The 19915-nt window shown below is 45.3% G+C and overlaps 1 protein-coding gene across 7 annotated transcripts in view; it reads right to left on the reverse strand.

Annotated features, from left to right (window-relative positions):
• The window catches only part of ADGRF5 (adhesion G protein-coupled receptor F5), an 81132-nt gene that overhangs the window by 34630 nt on the left and 26587 nt on the right, over positions 1-19915 (reverse strand). For 5 of the 7 annotated variants that reach the window (XM_008163084.4, XM_024101053.3, XM_042848664.2 and 2 more), the window contains 5 exons: positions 14007-14136; positions 5308-5371; positions 2947-3117; positions 861-1040; positions 251-442 (listed from right to left, as the gene is read on the reverse strand). In XM_008163084.4, the coding sequence (XP_008161306.2) occupies positions 251-442; positions 861-1040; positions 2947-3117; positions 5308-5371; positions 14007-14136 (737 nt within the window). The remainder of the gene's footprint in view (positions 1-250; positions 443-860; positions 1041-2946; positions 3118-5307; positions 5372-14006; positions 14137-19915) is intronic. The other 2 variants (XM_008163085.4, XM_065587559.1) reach the window with 1 other exon arrangement.

Here is a 19915-nt window from a genome sequence, read left to right on the forward strand (position 1 = left end):
TTTTCAAAGGGCCCTCCAAACATTAACAATTTAATTTGCTATGGAACTCTGTTACTTTTTATTATAATATAATAAATGCAGTATGCTGGCATCACCATTCAGAAGCTGATTCATTAAAGAAAGTCAGAGGAAGATGATGAGGGGAAAGGTGCATTTGCCCTTCTGTTTTAAATAAATAGAATAATTGCATTCTTCTTTGTTCCTTTGCCAATTACAAACAATACACTTGCATATACAGACACAATCGTACCGGTATCATCCTGTGTAACATTGGTAATTTTCAGAACTGACGTTGTAGATATTGAATGCCGGGTGCTATTCAAGATTACATGTCCAGAATGATACCAGATCCCGTTCCCTGTATCCAACGGTATCTCACACTTCATTATTACTGTATCCCCCTGGAAAATGTCCTCAGGGGACACAGAGAAGTGGGTTTGATCTGGAGAAGCAAAGAGAAACCTGTAGTATTATTTATTTATTTTATGACTTCAGCTGACATTTACCTGGCACCTCCCACCTCAAAGGAATCCTAAGCATTTCACAAATTATACACATTCAGTGTCATTGATATGCAGCCACCTCTGGGGTGCAGGGCATCAGCCCGAGATTCATGATAAAATGAGTGTTTGCAAGATTGCACCATGATCTGAATGGGGCCACTTGGATCAAGATGGAGCTTTGCATGCTGGGAGATGTAATTAGCAGGACACACTTTCCTATTAAAAATAACAGCTACAGTAAGCCCCAAAGTATCGTGATTGGTCCATGAGTCACATTTTAGCCAGCCCCACTGATGTGTAAAGATCACACTCTCTCCTGATTAAATGTCATACTATACGCTACTAAGCACAACTTACCGTCAGGCTGAAGCTGACAATAGGGTCCTTGAGAAGGCACCTGTGTGATACAGTCACAGATCTCCTCTTGTGTTGGGTTGGTACTAGGACAGATTGAGTTGGCACTACACATTGCAGCTGGCCATCTGTACCCACTTTCACAAAAACAATGGGTCTCATTATTACTGGTGAGACTGCATACTAGTATAAAATAGAAAGACTGTGTTAATGATGCGTTATTCATAATATTTTGCACAGCATGGTTCCCTTAAGTATATTTACCCTACTGGATGTGTATGCAAAAGTTTATACAATATGCTGTGCATCTTAGACGTTCACTAGCAAGATATAAGCCTGAGTATCTGATGCCCTGAGAATCCTGTTATATGAATCATGAGCAGCTAAATAAGAGGTGGTGATACTCTCATTAGGGACTAAGTTTGATTCATTACTCTAAGGGCTTGTCTGTACTACCCACCGGATAGGCGGGCAGTGATCGATCCAGCGGGGGTCAACTTATCGTATCTAGTCTAGACGTGATAAGTCAACCACCGAGCACTCTCCCGTTGACTCTGATACTCCACCGGAGCGAGAGACGCAGGCGGAATCGATGGGCGAGCATCAGCTGTTGACTCACCCCGGTGAGTAGATCTAAGTATGTCGACTTATTAACGTAGCTGAAGTTGCGTAACTTAGATCGATTCCCCCCCCAGTGTAGACCAGGCCTAAGAGGTTTTTTTTAAATATACAGCATGGACTGAAAATTACCCTGTTCCAAACTCTTGGATCTGTTGTGTTTAGTCTTGGATCAGTGTGTTGAAATAGCCCTGCTGATCTATCAGATCAATGATAGTTTTACAGTCAGATATTTCACAAACTACCTGGGCTAAAAACAAACACCATATATCATCTAAACTGGTTTCAATAACGTTTTGTAGTGTTTGTTTCTAGTGAGATATTGAACCATAAAATGATACCATTCTGATCGTTATCTTGAATGCAAGGGCATTTCAAAGGGCACTATCAGAAAAATGCTGTAGACAAATATACTTCATATCATCTAAAATCTTAAGTCCTAGTTTTCAAACAGCATAAACCCATTTTCTTACTGTTTATGAGACTAAGTCAAAGTTAACTTTCAGAGACATAGCATGAAGTATTGACAAAATGTTTTGAATAAACTAGCTCATGGACAAGAAACACTTGGAAAGATGAACACACGTGTTTAGAACCAGTACACACAACCTTCCACTGCTCCTGGATCAGAGATTTAAAAAAAAAAAATCAGGTCCTGAACTATTGTAAATACATGTGGTGTTTATATTTTGTTTCATATTGTAACTATTCAAAATACTATATAGCTGCAATTTTGTATAACAACAAGTGGGAAAATAAAGGTTCTTCAATTCTTTGCTCTTTAATAATGTCCTTTGGAATTACATCGGAAAGAGAATTAGCCCATGAAATATGTGTCCACATGCTAGCGACAAAGCATAGCCTCTTAGAGTGATTTACATTCCAAATGTCGTCAGAGGGAAGTAAACACTTTGAAAATCAGCACTGCAGCTTCCTGAAACATAAAAGTAAATCAGACTGCTATTATTACTGGGGTATTAAAGCCATAGCAGAACGTTAGTGCAGGTTTCTCAGGCTCCCTCCCTTCCTCTGGCACAGAGAAGCATTCAGGCCTCTCCTAATGTCCGTGTTTTGTAAGAAGGAGAGGTGTGGAATGCAAATACCAGAAAGTGCTGTTATCTATGAATTTTTCTGTCTTGCTGGATCTTTCCCACTCAGTAGGTAACAGAGACAGCTCTGGATTTGTAACCCAGGCCTGCTTGGTGTGGCGCTCTGTCCCCCTCTAGTGGCACCTAGCTCAGTAGAGATTGATGAGTCTGCTACACCTTTAGCTAAGAGCCATGTGGCTTTTAGTTCATGCAGTAGAGGCTCATATACCAAGCTTCAGAGGTCTCAGGTTCAGTCCTGCCTGCCGACAAGCAGGGTCTGTCGGCATTACGAGTTCATTGATCGCTATGTGAAAATGTGAAGGCAATCAAATTATTGACAAGCCATTGCATCGTGCAGAACATCAGAAGAGCGACCTACTCACCTGTAGTAACACTGAGGCTTGAAATGTTCATTGCTGCATCTGAGGTGTTTACTATGACTGGAAAACTAAGATTCTTGAAATAATCTTTGATGGCTTCCAAGAGAGAAGGATCTGTGTAACTGATCTCAATGTCAATCTTGTATTCCAAAGGGGAAAGGCCAAATGTAGCTACTGAAAAGAAAAAGGATGGATGTGTTAGGGTGTATTATAATAACTGAAGACTTCCAGACTAGTGTCTGTGCTATCTATAATTATTTAACAAGAGCTAATGAGAGGTTTTACTGAGGCAAATAACTGTAATATTGGCCCTTCTTACTCAGCAGCTCTTCCATGTGCCTGTCCTATCTGCCTGCGCTGCTGACAGAGGGTCAAATCATTGATTCTGAGCGGGGAATCAAAGGAGGTGAGAGTAACAGGAAACCCACTTCAGTGGTTTGAAATCCGTCAGAGTGAAGGGAGTTAAAGCTGTCTCTCATTTCTTCTCCGCTTTGACCCAACAATCGTATCCATCCCAAGTGAATATCCATTGGCCCAGATCTGTTAAGGGGTTCATTCTTTCTCTCAAACCATTTACTTGACTTATATAATTGTGTAAGCAGGGTCTGTATGAGCACTCCCCTGACAGCTAGTGACACACTGGGGGAAAAGACTTCAAGAGCAGACCGCGTTTGCATAGACACGCCTAGGTGCACAGCACGATGGTGCTGCTTTGCCAAAATGATCAATTTTGGCTGGTTTGGGGTTACAAATCACTCTAGTATCATATCACTCATGGTATTGGACGCCATCAGGTGTTCAAGGGACATCTACTTAGAACACATCACCGGACATCAGCAATACCAGGAGAGAGGAGCTGCAGTGCTACTGAGAAGTGACGTTGGGAAAGTAACTGAAATACTTCTCTGATGCATTGTATTTACTGAGGGACAACCTATCCTAAATTCTCAGTTACTGAGGGACAATCTACACGCACTGCTAGATTTGCTTTCCATAAGCTACGCTTAGTATAACCTTTTATGGATGATGTACCCGAATATTTGGATGCTAATATCTAAACTGTATCGTTAAATTTATTGACCTAAATTTGGGATATTGCAGATTATGTACTATATGTAGTTTATAACTTTTAAACCAAACCTTGCACTTTTTGACAATTTAAGCATTATATCCAGATGTACAGACTCTTTTCCCGTAATCTGTGTATTTGATAATTTTAACATTAGCTTTAATAAAAAAAATTTAATTGGAATGCAGGGCTAATGAAATGTTGTTATCCTTATTATATAAATAAAGGGCTGCAGAACTGTACTTAGCATGCGCTGACAGAGGGAGTCTCCCTAAACTGAACTGAACTGTCTAAGCAGGTGGGTTAGGGGTGCCAAATCCCAGTGACAAAATGAGAGCAGATAGGGACAGGTGATTCTATCTGGTTGGGCAATGGCTGCCTAGGGAGGTCTAGACACCAATGGACCTGCCTCTCTTCAATATTTAATGACAGAGCTGATTAGGCTCAGTGGAGAGTCCTTCTTCCTGGGTGTTATTCCCAGACCTGATGTCACGTCTGAGCCGGAAGCTAAGCCTTACACTCTGAGTGGGGACACTGAAAGACAACATAGAGACTGCAGTGGCTGTGAGGCTCCCCTCTATCTGCTGCAATCTCTAAGAGCTGGGTTAAGTGATGGAACCTCAGAACCTGATGTTGCAGGAGTAGCCAGCGGCAGTGGCTGGGGACAGCAGAGAAACATCAGAGGGAGACAGTAGCCAGCAGCGGCAGCAGAGACACAGTAGCCAGTGGTGGCACTGAAGCAGTAGCAACAGAGAAGCATTGGCAGAGAGACAGTGGCAGCTGAGGGTGGGGAGGTGAGAAGCCCAGGTGACTGCCCCCCACCCACTCCCAGCGGGGACCCGAGAGCCGGGGGGCAGCTGGGCTCCGGGCAAGGAACTACCTGGAGAGCTCTCAGCCCCCCACACTGCCTCTCTTCAGTTGGTGGATGCGCTCCTGATGTGGACACGCCCACCGACACGAGGAGGGGAATGTGGATATCAATTAATTAGTGCGGTGGCTGTAAGTCAACCTAACATACGTTGACTTAGGGCTGTAGCGTAGACATGCCCTTAGTGTGCAATGGAGATATACACCGATGACCAAGGATAGAAAAGGGAGGTGGCACAAGCCATTCCTTGGGGGAGGAGCTACATAGTAAAATGTGTTCAGACACTTTCATCTGTGATTGGCCACAGGTTTGCACCACAGTGATTCACATGCTTGATCATTGCCACTCGCTATGTCTAGGAATGACCCAAGAGACCTGTTCCCCTGCTACCTAAAGGAAACCTGCTGTAATGCCAGTGTTGACATACCCTGTCGCTTCTGCCTGTGCAGCTCTGTTGGGACGTTCTCTTCTGTTCCATTTTCGCTGTCAGGCTGAAAAAAGAAAGCAGTTGTATAAGCTTTATGTTATTTTATTTATTATACCTGAGCTGGTGAAAACTGAGAGGACAATGGAACTCTGCCAGTTTGCACCAGCTAAGAGTTTGGTCCATCGTCTTTTCTACATGCTTACACAGGTCAAAAGCAGCCAGTGATTTCACGCTAATGCACTTACATCTCCTTATTTTCTTATTATTATTATTATTGATTACTTGTACACTACCCGTAAGTGTGTCTCAGGGTGAAATTCACTCCTCCGCAGAGGCCCAGCACAAAACCTCTAAGACTCTTGAGTCCAAATGAACCCTACATACTCTATAGAATAGATACATGGAAATTATTCCTGTTTCAAAGAGTTCACTATCTAATTTTAAATGTGACATGACCAATGACAGGGGAGATGGGCAAGGAGTGACAAGGGTTAGAGTAATAAGATCATGTTGTTACTCACTATGTGATTATATTGAAGGTTCCATTAATTTTACTCTCATGATAATTTAACCCATTTTTTGTAGGTAAATCTTAGATCATTTTTGGTCATCATGATTTCTGATAGCAAAATAATACTGTGTATGAGAAGGTCAATGTGGGTAGGCTTGCTCCCGCTCTCATTAAAATTGATGGCAAAACTCATTGGCCTCACTACAAGGAGGATTGGGCTCATAATTATATGTGCCCTATCGATGGAAATGTTTATTAAAGGGATATTGCAACTATGAGCAACCATGCAAGAGTTGTTGTTTTGTAACCTGAGAGCCTACAGCCTGTCAGACAATGAGAGACAACCAACACACAGAATCCCACCTCATTTTTATTACAGATCAGCTCAAACCAGCTCCAGTCCATCACCTGGAAACTCTGTGAAAGCAGAACACCAGGGAAGGTTGTGGATGAAAGATGTCAACCTAAAGATACAGAACTTCCAAATAAGCCACACCACTTATTTATCTAAGGTTCTTCTATGGCTCTGGTATCTGAGCACTGCCCAATCTTTAATGGATTTCTCCTCACAACCGCCCATAAGATAGCATCATTTTACCAGTGGGGAGTGGAGGCACAGAGACACTAAGTGACTTAAACAAGGTCACACTGCAAGCCTCTGGTAGAGTATGGAATTGAATACAGCTTCTCCCAAGTCCCAGGCTAGTGTCCTAACAACTGTTCCATCCTATCTCTTGCTCCATGCCACTTCAACATTTGGCCAAGAGCGTTTGACACACATAGTCATTTGTCTAAGCTGATAGGGGAGCATGTGGATCTAGTGAGAAGACACTGCCTATGAGGTCCTCCCACCTGAGTCTCCCAAAGGCTGTGGATTTGGGCTAGGACTGACCCTGCTGTAGGACCTCTGAGGCCTGGTCTACACTACAGAGATAAGGCAGCCTACGTTGACCTAATAATGTCAGGGTCTACACTACAAGGTCCCACCTGCCGTCGTAACTCTCCTGCTATGTTGACTGAGGGCTGGTCTACACCACGCAGTTAGGTTGACATAAGGAACCAAGCTGTGAAATTGCCGATGCTGCCCTGCTTCCCAGAGAGAAGGTGGGGAGGTGGGGGGAGCCAGAGAAGCTGGACCACGCTTCCTGGGGGCAAGACGCTCAGAGCGGCTTTCCCCGCTCCCAGCGGGGAATGTGTGTATGGGGGGGCAGTCCACTGTGAGCCTGTGAGGCAGTGGGGCTGACAACAGAGCTGAGAGATCAGCCTCTCAGCTCCCCGCATTGGCCCTTTTAGGACGGCGGAAGCGCCCCTGAAGAGGATGCACATCACTGACCCAAGGAGGGCAGTGTGGACATGCACCACTGCAGTAATTACTGCCATGGCTGTAAGTCAACCTAATATAGGTCAACTTAGGTTTCTAGTGTAGACATACCCTTAATAACTACACCTCTGTGAGAGGCATGGTGTTTATGTCGACGTAGTTAGGTCGATGCAGTGGCAGAGTAGACACTGTGTTGCTTGTGTGGACTTAAGTGGACTCCACGAGGCCTCCCACAATGACCCATTGTGACTGCTCTGGTTGCCATTTTCAACTCCTCTGCCCAGCAGCCAGGTACACAGGAACAAGCCCCTCCCTCCTTACAGGACTGCTAATTTTTAAATTTTCATTTCCTGTTTGGTCGGTGTGGAGAGCTCACCTAGCAACTGGCCAACTGAGCATGCCAGGTCCATGCTCCAAATGCGCTCTAGCCTAGAGTACACAGGAGGTGGTGGATCGCCTGGGTCTGTGGGGAGAAGAACCTGAGCAGGCACAGCTCCGATCTAGCTGTAGAAATGTGGACATTTACAAGCAGATCTCTTGGGTCACAGGGGGAGAGGGCTACAAGAAGGACCCGCAGCAGTGCTGAGTGAAAGCCAAGGACCTGTGTCAGGCCAGAGGAGACCAGCACTGAGCACTCAGAGGCTGCAACTCAGCAGCATGCAACATCTCCAATGCGAACCCCCTCCCGCCGCCTACTCATGCCGCTGGGCAGGACAGAGACTCGTCTGGCTCTGGCAAGGGAGTGGGACCTAGAGAATGGGGGTGTCTGGGAGTTCGGACTCCTGGGTTCTCTCCCTAGCTCCAGGAGGGGAGTGGAGTGTAGAGGTTTTGGGGGGGGATATCATTCAGAGATCATAAAAACAGGTGCATTTGCAAGATTACATTACTCCACTCACATCATGGTTCAGACCAGGGTACCAAAAATACACTGGCAAGCACAACACAGGAAAGCAACATACATTGCTGGGGGGTCATTATTAAAACAGTCTTTCAAAGCCTCCCTGAGCCGTGTAGCTCCCTGTCGAGTTCTTCTTATAGCCCTGGTATCTGGCTGCTCAAAATCAACAGACAGCTGGCCCACTTCCACCCTACATGCGGCAGAAAATTCTCTCCCTTTGTTTCACAGATATTATGAAGCACGCAGCAGGCAGCTATAACCATGGGAATATTTTTTTTCACTGCAGTCTAACCTAGTGAGTAGACTGCTCCAGCGCCCCTTCACACGGCCAAAGGGGCATCAACCATCCTTCTGCACCTGCTGAGCTGATTGTTGAAGTGCTTTTTGCTGCTGTGCACGTGTCCAGCTTCATGAGCCACGGGAGTGAGGATAGGCTGGATCTCCCAGGATCACTGTGGGCATTTCAACAGTTCCAATGGTGATTTCTGTGGTCCAGAAAGAGTGTCTGCTTGCAGATTTCTGAACAGGACTGTGTTTTTAAAGATATGTGCATCACGCACCTGCCCGGCCCATTCCATGTTGATGTCGGTAAAAACATCCACAGTGATCCACCAATGCTTGCAACACCATAGAAAAGTATCCCTTTCTGTTTATGTATTCTGTGGCAAGGTGGTGTGGTGCCAAGATAGGGATATGCGTGCCATCTATTGCCCCATCGCAGTTAAGGAACCTCCATTGCAGCAAAACCATCCAGTACCTCCTGCACGTTGCTCAGAGTCAGAGTCCTTCTTAGAATCATAGAATGATTGCAGAAGGCAATCTTAGCAGAAGGCAATCAATGGCCCTGCAGACTTGGATCACAGCAACCCCCTAGGTGGATTTCCCAACTCCAGATTGATTCACAACTCAACGGTAGCAGTCTGGGGTTGCCAGCTTCCACACAGCGATCACCACTCACTTCTCCACTGTCAATGCAGCTCTCATTTTGGTGTCGCTGCACTGCAGGGCTAAGCACAGCGCCTCACAAAATTGCTGGAAAGTGGCCTGGCACATACAAAAGTTCTGCAGCCACTGCTCATCAGCCCATGCCTGCACAACGATGCGATCCCATCAGTCAGTGCTTGTTTCTCAGGACCAGAAACAGTGCTCAACCATGTTCTTCTGCTCTGTAACTGCCAACAGCAACCAGGAATTGTTTGTTACCATGGCTTCCAGCTACTTGAAAGGAAATTGCCATATTCCATGCTCCTCTGGTGGCTCTGGAAATACTGCAGGATCAGGTGTGTTGTGTTCGCAACACTCACCACAATAGTGCAGAGCTGTGCGGGATCCAGGCTTGTCTAGAGATGGCGGATGCATGGCTATACTAGACTTTTGAAAACAAGCATGAAATACTATGGGATGTAGAGAAAACTGCACCATGGGACATTCACGTCATGTTCCCAGTCACCCCTGCGAGAATGTTTTGCCCCCATGAGGCATTGCAAGGCCTTTCCATAACACCCGGTACTAGATTCTAGCAAGTTGCACCATGGGTAGCAACTGCTCTCTGCATCAATGGAAGTGCTACTAGTGAGGACATGCTCCGCCGACACAAGGAGTGCAGTGTGGACACGCACAACTGATTTAACTACTGCAGCGGCTGTATGTTGACTTAAGTCGACTTCATTGTGTAGTGTAGACATGCCTTGAAACAGGAATGCCAGCCAAGGTCTAAGGAGCCCAGTGGGGGACAGGGAGAGGGAACTGGAGCTGAGGATATGGGCACTTAGCTGAATTTTTTTTAAACCTGGGGGTCCAGTTTCCCCCAGCCCAATAGCAGGAGTGCAGGGTTTTATCAGCTGTCTCTGGATCCCCCTCAGGTGAAGGACTGGTGGCATCCCAGTCAATTGAAAACTCTTTGCTTCAGTTTAGGTAGCAGTTCAGCCACCTATTTCACAGGCCATTACTGGCATGCTTTAGATAGCGGCATGATGGCACAAGGGACACAGAGCAGCCGAGTTCATACAGGGGTCTGCCAAGTAGAGTAGAGCATTTTTATATCATACCCTCGAATGCACTGGCACCGTTCTTAGTGATGGGCGAAAAAAACAAGTGGCAACACAGAGGCAGGAAGTTTGCATCTTTGCCAGTTTGTGGAACTTAATTCAAACCTTTATTTACAGAGCTGGTGAATAGCTTGGCACCCCTTAAGACAGCTCATCACACAAAGGAACCATATGGTGTGTGATTAGAACGGCTTCCTCCTCAGAATACATCAGTTCTGATTGTAAAGATTCCCAACGCATATTTTGCTGCACAAATAGGGATGCGAGCCTGTCTCCTGGCCAAATTTCTGCTTGAACAGTTACATGATGCTTACCTAAGTCCACTTCCTCCCTCAGTTTGAAGCTGTAGAAAGAAGTCTTAAGTTCCTCTCTTAAACAATCTTGGTTTTGCTGTGCACTGTTAAACAACTGCCATGTTGCACCAAGAGGAGGCTGCAATTCAGGAATTGGTGAAGTTGGTTTGTTTGCAAAGCATTTTGGGACCCTTCTGGATTGCAGATACTATATAAATATTAGACGTGATGTATTGAAAAGTGGGTAAAAAATGCAAGCTGTCACATTAAATCCTAAAGGGTTGTCTGGTCCTACTTGCCCCTAAGGAAAGTGTGTGATCTATGTCCTATGCAGAAAGCCAGGCTAGAGCAAGGTGAGTTGAGTTGGGCCTCTCTGATTTAGGGAGCAGGCAGCTTTGTCTCTCTCTGTTTTGAGGTTCTTGTCTTAGGGTTCTGGATTCTAAAAAGCAAAGCAGTGTTACGTCGCAACCTTCCTGAAAGAGCACTTTATGGTTTTTAATCTATCTTCTTTGTGTGTATGCTGTGAACATAACCTAGGATAGCAGATATTTTTGTTCAATATACGCTCTCCACCCAAAGCACTGGGGTTAAGGAACAGCATGCAAAAACAAAACAAAAAGAGATACCTTCTCCCTGTTAGTAATCAGTTGGAGGAAGTGAGGTGCTGGTAGAACCAGAGAGCTGATGCTTTTAGCTCCTGATCTTGGACAACCTATTAACTCAGTAAAGCCGCTAGTACAGACAGGGTGAAAATCACTCCTCATCACACTAAGGCCAAGTAAACAGGTTTAATGTGGGAAAATATGTAGGGGTCAGGGGGAGAAAATTGATGCCCCAACCCAGTCCACCAACAGCTGTCTATGATAACCGCTCTATGCAAAGATTCCCAAACACTGGTTCTAGCCATTGGCCCCTCCTCCATCTTGTTCCTCTCTAGGTTCCTCTCTGCTCCATTGTATTCAGTACTAGTGCAAAGTCCATCTCAGTGGTGCAAAGGGGGTGGAGAGGTCTCTCTCTCCTTAAACCTGCTCCAGTGAAGAACAAATCCACTCTATAGGCACTCACACTCTGAAACACAGTGGGAATGCCAGGTTCCCATTGCACGTAGAAGATCTGGACGTTATGGCCTGACACAAGGAGCTTCTGTGCCCTGTGTGTGGTGCTGAATCGTGCTCCATGATGAGGAACTGCACAAGAATGTGTGCTGCGGGGTGTGTTTGTGTGTGTGGGGTCTATTGCCCAAGAACCCTACAGTGGGGTCACAACAGGCCACAACCACTTCGCCCTGCGGGGCTATCTTCATCTTATTATTTATTTCTAGTGCAGTTGTACATTGAGGCCCCATTGAAAATCAGGACCCCATTGTTCTAGGCCCTCTAGATACACACAGAGAGCAAGAGGCAGCGTCTGCCTTAAAGAGCTTACAGCCAAAAAAAAAAAAGGAAGTATTATGTGGTCTAATCATTAGCATACTGGACTGGGAGTTGGCAGACATGGGTTATAGTCCTTCTCCCTACACTGACCAGTTGTGGTACCTGGGGCAAGTCATTTCACTTCGCTGTTTCTCCACCCTCCCTGTCTCTTGTCTGTTTAGACTGCAAGCCCTTCGGGGCAGGGGCTGCCTGCTACCACGTGTATGTCCCGCACCTAGCACACTGGGGGCCTGCAGGTGCTGCCATAATAAATATTATCCCTATTTGCCAGGTGGGAAATGAGGCACAGCGTAAAGACATTTTGCACAGGAAGACGATGGAAGAGGTGAAAATTGAACCTAGATCTGAGTCCCAGCTCTGTTTTAAACAGGAGACGCCATTATCATAGCAGCTGACGCTTTTGTCCAGAGATTGCCCCAGCGCCTGCTTTCAGGGTACCGGGAGCCGGATTTTTGTCCACACTGTGACGTTGCAGTCTATATGGTTTTATAAAAATATGCTAATGAGTGAATATAATGTAACTGGAATATGCTTCATGCAAAAGGTCTCTTGTAAGGTATCATTACAAAGCTTATAATCTACTGAGTGTGATTATTCTATTTGTATAAATGTACCACTCTTGTATCTGAAACTAGAAATATGAAATATAACCCTGAGGGCCTATTGTAATTATGCAAAGTGTGGGCCATTAATGGTGGTTTGGAATCTTGATGACTCCCATTAACCAGGACAATTGTCTGCAGATGGCTGTGGTTTACCTGTAAGTTTTCCTGTATATCTGTGTGCTGGCAAGTGGGCAATGAAGTCTTGCAGTGACATGTGATCATGTCACCTGACCTGGAATCCATCTTTAACCTGGTGTCTTTCCATTGAGAAGGAGGGGGTGGAAACCCAGAGAGGGACAAAGGATTCCCGCCTTATGCAAAAGATATATAAAGGGGTAGAACAGAACAAAGTGGAGGAGCCATCATGAAGAATTCCCTAGCTACCACCTGAGCTGGAACAAGAGCTGTGCCAGGGGAAAGAATTGTCCCCAGGCCTGAAAGGTGTCCAGTCTGAGAAAAAAACGTACTGAAGCATCTCTAAGGGTGAGATTATCTGTATTTAGTTTGATTAGACATAGATTTGCGCGTTTTATTTTATTTTGCTTGGTGACTTACTTTGTTCTGTCTGTTACTACTTGGAACCACTTAAATCCTACTGTCTGTATTTAATAAAATCACTTTTTACTTATTAATTACCTCAGAGTATGTATTAATACCTGGGGGAGCAAACAGCTGTGCATATCTCTCTATCACTGTTATAGAGGGCAAACAATTTATGAGTTTACCCTGTATAAGCTTTACACAGGGTAAAACGGATTTATTTGGGTTTAGACCCCATTGGGAGTTGGGCATCTGAGTGTTAAAGACAGGAACACTTCTGTTAGCTGCTTTCAGGTAAACCTGCAGCTTTGGGACAGGTAATTCAGACCCTGGGTCTTTGTTGGAGCAGATGGGAGTGTCTGGCTCAGCAAGACGAGCTGGCAGGGAAAGCAGGGGTAGAAGTAGTCTTGGCATGTTGGGTGGCAGCTCCCAGGGGGTTTCTGTGATCCAACCCGTCACACACAACTATCGACAAAATTCCCACCCAAGCATAGCTCACGGGGTGAGCATTTAAACCAAACTAGCTAAGCCGCTGATAGCCTAACATGGTAAGAAGGCAGGAAATGTGACGTCTTGCTCAGTTTACGCTGAATGCGTTGAGTTGGGGCTACACTTACTGGTCGCCGTGGGTTATTTCTGCAGTCAGTGGAGCAGGACATTTAGCTGTCTATGCATTTATAAAGGATGGCTACATTGCAAAATCCAGCAGCTCCTCAAGTTGTTCTCATTTGACCCAGTGGACAGGGCACAAATCCCACAATAGGAGACCTATGTTCAGATCCTAGGTCTCCTGGCTGACCTTGGGCAAGTCATAATGACACTGATCTCCTTTGAGGCTGATGGAAGGAAAAGTGCAATATAAGAGTTAGGTAGGGTGACCAGACAGCAAATGTGAAAAATTGGGACGGGGTGGGCGGTAATAGGAGCCTATATAAGAAAAAGACTCAAAGATCGGGACTGTCCCTATAAAATCGGAACATCTGGTCATCGCAGAGTTAGGCGCTGTTATAAACCAACTGAAAACCACCATAAAAGTTGAAGGTTACTTACTGAGAGATGGACGAATGGGTCAAAATTAACTTCCATCGATGCATGGGTAGATGTGGTGACAATTAGAAGTAGGAAGCAGAAGACTGTAATGCCCAGGGACAGCATTTCACCCAATATTTTATTGCAGAACCTGAATGAAAAATACAGCAAAAAGTTAGGAATTTTTCTATTGATTTATATAGTGAAAATCACTAATAAACCCCATTGAAAAGCACTATTTTCAGTCAAATTATGGGCCCTGTAGTGCTAGGTGAGCAACAAGCCACAGCGAGGGGGAAATATTTATTTATATAATGTACTTCCTTTTTTCTTTCCTACCACATGACTTTGTCCTTCAACTCCCTTTCCCAGGGTATCCTGGCCCTAAAAGGCTCCCTGGCTTTTTTTGTGCTTGTATCAAGTGAAAAATTCTCTAAGTTACTTCTCCCTGAAATGTGTCAGCTCTGCTACCTGCCAAGGGAGAGAAAGGGATTCCTTTCATCGTTGTTATACATACTGGGGAGCACATGGACGTGCCATTCAGGGATTGGCAGGTGCTGTACACAATGGATAAAGAAAAAATGGTCCCTGCCCCAAAGAGGTTTCAGTCCCAGGACAAGACAGAGCGTCTGGTTTTTACCAGCAATGTGCTATGAGTGCCATTCTCATGACCAGCATTGCAGTTATTAGCTTGTTGAGACTAGACTAGTCTCGTGGCTAGGGAAGTTGAATGGGACTCAGGACTGCTGGGTTCTATTCCTGACTCTGCTGTGCACCCTTGTCTGCGTCACCTCACCTCTTGTTTTGCTTCTGTTTCATCTCCCACTCTTTGTCTTGTTTATTTAGACTGTAAATTCTTCAGGGCAGAGCCTGTTTCTTACTGTGTGTGTGTACAGCACCTAGCACAATGGGGCCTCTAGGCATTATGCTAATAACAACAATAATGTTCAGGAACAGTGAAGAGTTTCTAAAAGGTCTCAGCTTCAAGCTAGTGTTTATATTCACCCCTATGTAAAGGATGAACGTAAGGCCAATGCACCACTTTCAACGCGGTATGTTTCCGGATCTTCTTCCTAGACAAGGAGGAAATGAGCCTGCTTTCCTGGAGAAGCCATCCACGGGGATACACATTTGTAAAATAGAGAAGGACGGCATTGTGAGGGGCAGGAACAAAACTCACTCCCAGTAAAAAGGGACAGGATGTGAATGAAGAGACAAAAATTAAAACCCAGCAATTTTTCAGATTTCGAACACCAAGTATGTTGGGTTCATTTAATCAAAACATTGGAAAACACAGAGGGATTTTTTTTGTACAAATGTTTGTTTCCTTCTAAAGACTCTTTTTCATAAGGGAAAAAAAAGCTTTTCTATGGAAAAAAAAATAAGCAGTTTATTTTCTTGTTTATACCAGTATACATCTATAGTAACGCCACTGACTTCAATGGCGTTACTCCTGCTCTACACTGGAGTGAGCAAGAGGAGAATCAGTGTAATCATAACTAGTTTGGAGCTATTGGGCCAAATTCTGCTCTTTTTTGTTGTTATTTACTATTTGCATTACTGTAATACCTATGAACCCCAGTCAGGGACCAGGGATCCATTGTGCAAAGTCCTGTACAAACACAGAAAAAAAGACAGTCCCTGCTCCAAGGGACTTACAATGTAAGTAGAAGAAAAAAGACAACGAATACATAGAGCCCGATGGGGTAGCCCAAGGAAACAAAGAGATAGTACTGGTTAGCATGACAGGCAGTGGTCTCTGCACACCAGCAGCCTAGCTGTTGTTAGCATCATGGCAAAAGAGATTTTTGAGGAGCAAATTGAGGGTGGATAATGAGGTCGCTTTGCTGACCTTTACAGGGCGCCTCTCCCAAGTGGGAAGGGCAGCGTGGGAGCAAGTACGAAGGCACTTGTTTGATAATTTAATAAGTGGGCAATGGACATTGGCATCGTGGGCCGATTGGCAGTGGTAGCTGACATTTCCATAGCAAATGAGAGATGGTAGGTAGGGTAAGGATAGGCTGTGAGGGCAGTGCCCTGAAAGTGAAGTCAAGTAGGTTATGTCTGACCTAATAGAACAGGCCAACCAACAGAAGGATGCAAAGAGAAGGGAGACACAGTCAAAGTGTCAGGCTACAATGATCCTTGAAGCAGCCTTCTGAGGGGATGTGAGAGGGGCAAGATTGCATTTGTCAAGGCCAGAGGGCAGGATGTGGCACTAATTGTAGTGTCGGATGACGAGAGCCTGTAGGACAGAGTGAGCTGTGTGGATGGATAAGAAAGGCTGTATCTTGGTGATGTTATGCAGAAAGAAGATTTAGACATAGCCTGGGTATCATGACAGAGATCTGAACGGAAGATGTGGCCCCAGGTGATGGGCCCGAATGACAGACAGGATGGTGATGCTGTCCATAGGGCTTGAGAAAGGAGGATGAGGGAGGGTTTGGGGAGAAAGATTACGAGTTCTGTTTTAGCCATGTTGAGCTTGAGCCGACATCCAGGAGGAGAAGTCAGTGAGACTGGCTGAGGCTTTAGTTTGGACAGAAGAAGACAGGGCTGCAGTACAGATGTAGATCTGTGAGTTGTCAGCACAGAGGGCAGGTCAATTTGTGTTTGTGGATGACATTGCTCAGAGATAAGCTGTAGATGGAGAAGATAAGGGACCAAGGGCAGAGCCCTGAGGAAAGCTGGAGAGGGGGATGAGGAGGATTCTCTGAAGCACTTGCTGAAGGAGTGATTAGAGAGGTAAGAGGAGAACCAGGAGAGGACTGAGCCACAAAAGCCAAAGGAGGACAAGATTTCAAGAATAAGACCATGGCCCACTGTGTTGAAGTGGCTGACAGGTCAAAGAGGAAGAGGGTAGAGAACTAGTTCTGAGATTTAGCTAGGAAGAGGTCATTACAGTCTTTGGTGAGAGCGGTTTCAGTGGAGTGCTAGGGTTAGAAGCTGTATTAGAGAGGGTCTAGGATGGAACTGGAGGAGAACTCCAGACAGTGATTGTATGTAGTGCAGTCCATGAGCTTAGAGATAGAAGGGAGATGAGGAAGTGGTTGGCGAGGCAAGTGGGGGCCAAGAGGGATTAAGATGGGAGGACTACAGCATGTTTGTATGGGGAGGGGAAAAGCCAAGGGAGAGTGAGAGGTTCAGAAAAGAGTATGGGAGCAGATGTGAGTGGGCATGGGGGAGACCAGGAGATGGGATGGGGTCACAGGGGCACGTGGACAGTAGGAGAGCAGCCAAGAAACTTCTGTGTCTGTGACAGGGAAGAAGGAGGAAAGGGGGAAGGTGGGCAAGTGAGGGGAGGGGGAGATCATGTCCTATTTTGCCCATTTTCTCTTGGAAGAAATTGGCAAGATCCTGTGTGGAGAGAAAGTGGAGGCAGGAGGAACAGAGGGTTTGAGGAGTGAGTCAAAGATGGTAAAAAGGCAGCTGGGATTGCAGGCATGAGATCTGATTAAGGTGGCAAAGTGGACTTGTTTAGCTAGGAAGACGGCAGAACTGAAGGAGGAGAGAATGAATTTGTAGTGTAGGAAGTCAGGCTGGTCATGGGATTTCTGCTTGAGATGCTCCTCGGTGTGAGGGCAGGCGCAGAGGAAATGGATGTTGGAGGAGAGCCAGTCACACTGGTGTAAATCCAGAGTAACTCCACTGGAACAGCTCATAAGGAGGTTATTTTGGTAAGACAGAGGTGGGGCCAGTGATGCCCAACTATATGGACCCACTTGCCATTCTGTCCTATGGATGGCGAGGCGCTGCTGTCCTGAGTGGATCCTTCTCTCCAGACCCTATGGAAATCATTAATGCACAGCCCAGTGCCTTATGCTGTGCACCGATACCAGTATTTAAAGCAGCATCCCTCGCACCAAGCCAGGACCTCCATTCAGTGCTGATTCCAGGGGAAGAGTGCCCCTCGCTGACTAACAAACCTCACTTCATGAAATGTTAGGAAAGTGCTTGTACTCTCCCATCCCACTGCCAGGCCCATCACACACTGTGGCTGCAGGCCAGACAAATTCACATGGAAACATTTGCACGCTGTATGGTACTTTATGAAAGACTCTCTGTAGTCTTCATGCAAATTCTATGAATCCATACGCCCAAACTCTTTGAGGTCTATGAAATATAGGGGAAATGTATGCCGTTAACTGTAGGCACATTCATACATCCACAAAACATAGAAGAGAAGCATATTTATTATTACTACTATTAGTACTACTAATAATAATTAATAATTTGTATTGTTGTGGCACCCAGAGGTCAGGGCTCCATGCGATATGCAAACATATAACATAGAGACATCCCGTGCTCTGAAGAGCTTACAGTTGAAACAAACCACAGGTGGATAAATAAATAGATGGGGAGAGGAAACAATGAACCAATACTGATCATCATGAAAAATAGCGGTCGCGCTGAGCATAAACAGTGCCTTGTGAAATTTTGCATTCCCCGTTCCTCCATTCACAATCTTGTGTGCAACTACAAACACTCTGGGTCAGAATCTTTCTCTAAATACATCGTCAGGGCAGCCACATAACTAAGAGCAAATGTCCCATTAGCTGTATCTTTAGTAGGCACAGTTAGTAGCTTGCCAAAGGAGACATGCACTAATTGTGTTGCATCTGAAGTGTTTTTTTACCCACGAAAGCTTATGCCCAAATAAATCTGTTAGTCTTTAAGGTGCCACTGGAATCCTCGTTGTTTTTGTGGATACAGACTAACATGGCTACTCCCTGATACTAATTGTGTTATCACTCAAACATAAATATTTATTTATGTATTAGGTAAACACTGAGGTGTACATTTTAATTATATAGTATATCTAAACAGATTTCTAAATGTATCTTGTTTCAGAGCAGGACGGTACAAAGAGCTGCCGTATGCTTTCTTGTTTGCATATGAACGTGTAGTAAGAAAGATTATTTTCCTGCTGAACAAGTGCATTGTTTTGATATTCTCTATTATAATGTTTCCTTCCAATACATTACGTTATATAGCATGCCATTAATAAATAATAGATCTACATTTCCTGGGATTACACCAAATCTGAAATTAAGCAAAAATTAAGGCAATGGTATACAAGCAAGTTAATTGCACTATTGCAGGCCTGCACAACTCGTAAAGCAGCGAGGGCCATATTACTCCAAAGAAAACAACTGAGGGCCGAACCCATCCCCCCCCAGCGCCGCTCAGCCCCCCCGAAACACAACACACACACCCCTGCTCGGCCCCACCATCACACTCCTCTTCACCCTGTAACCCCCCGCTGGCTTGCAGCGTTCCTCCTAGTCAGTCCCCCACCCACCACTCGCCTCCGTTCACCTCCTCCCTCCCCTTCCAGAAACCCGCATGCCCGCCCGTAGAACCCCTGTTGGCTCACTGCTTGCCTCTTTGCCCACCCGCCGCTTGCCCACCCGCTCACTTCCAACTCGCCACTTGTCCCCTTACCCCCCGCAAGTATAAAGCCTCATTCAAAGCCCCAGGGGTCACTATATTACTGCACACAGCAGTCAATCAATGTAGTTGTAGATAAATCTCTGCATTATGCATTTTTGTATAACTTTTATATGACTTTGTATTGAACCTTGGGGCCCCTAAGGTAGTATAATTAAGGTAAAAGAAAAATGTCTTTTTGGCTAGAAGTAGAATAAGATCTTCCCCCCACTTTGTAATCAATTGCCCTGTTGAATGAATGAGGTGTGAATGAGGAAAGCATGGTAGGCAGGCACCTCCAGACAGCTGCAACCCTTGGAGAGGGGATGGGAGCCAGACCAAGGATAATCAAACTTGTCAAGTGGGCTGACTAGAGAAGAGCAGACATACTGAGGGCCTCAGGGGTTAGAAGCAAGCACCTTCCTTTGGGAACACCCTCTTTGCAGCATTGGGACCACCCCCAGCCCAGAGAAAAGCAGCAAAAAGCACCAATTTTTATG

Source organism: Chrysemys picta, chromosome 3 (assembly GCF_011386835.1).
Source record: "Chrysemys picta bellii isolate R12L10 chromosome 3, ASM1138683v2, whole genome shotgun sequence".
NCBI lineage: Eukaryota > Metazoa > Chordata > Testudines > Emydidae > Chrysemys > Chrysemys picta.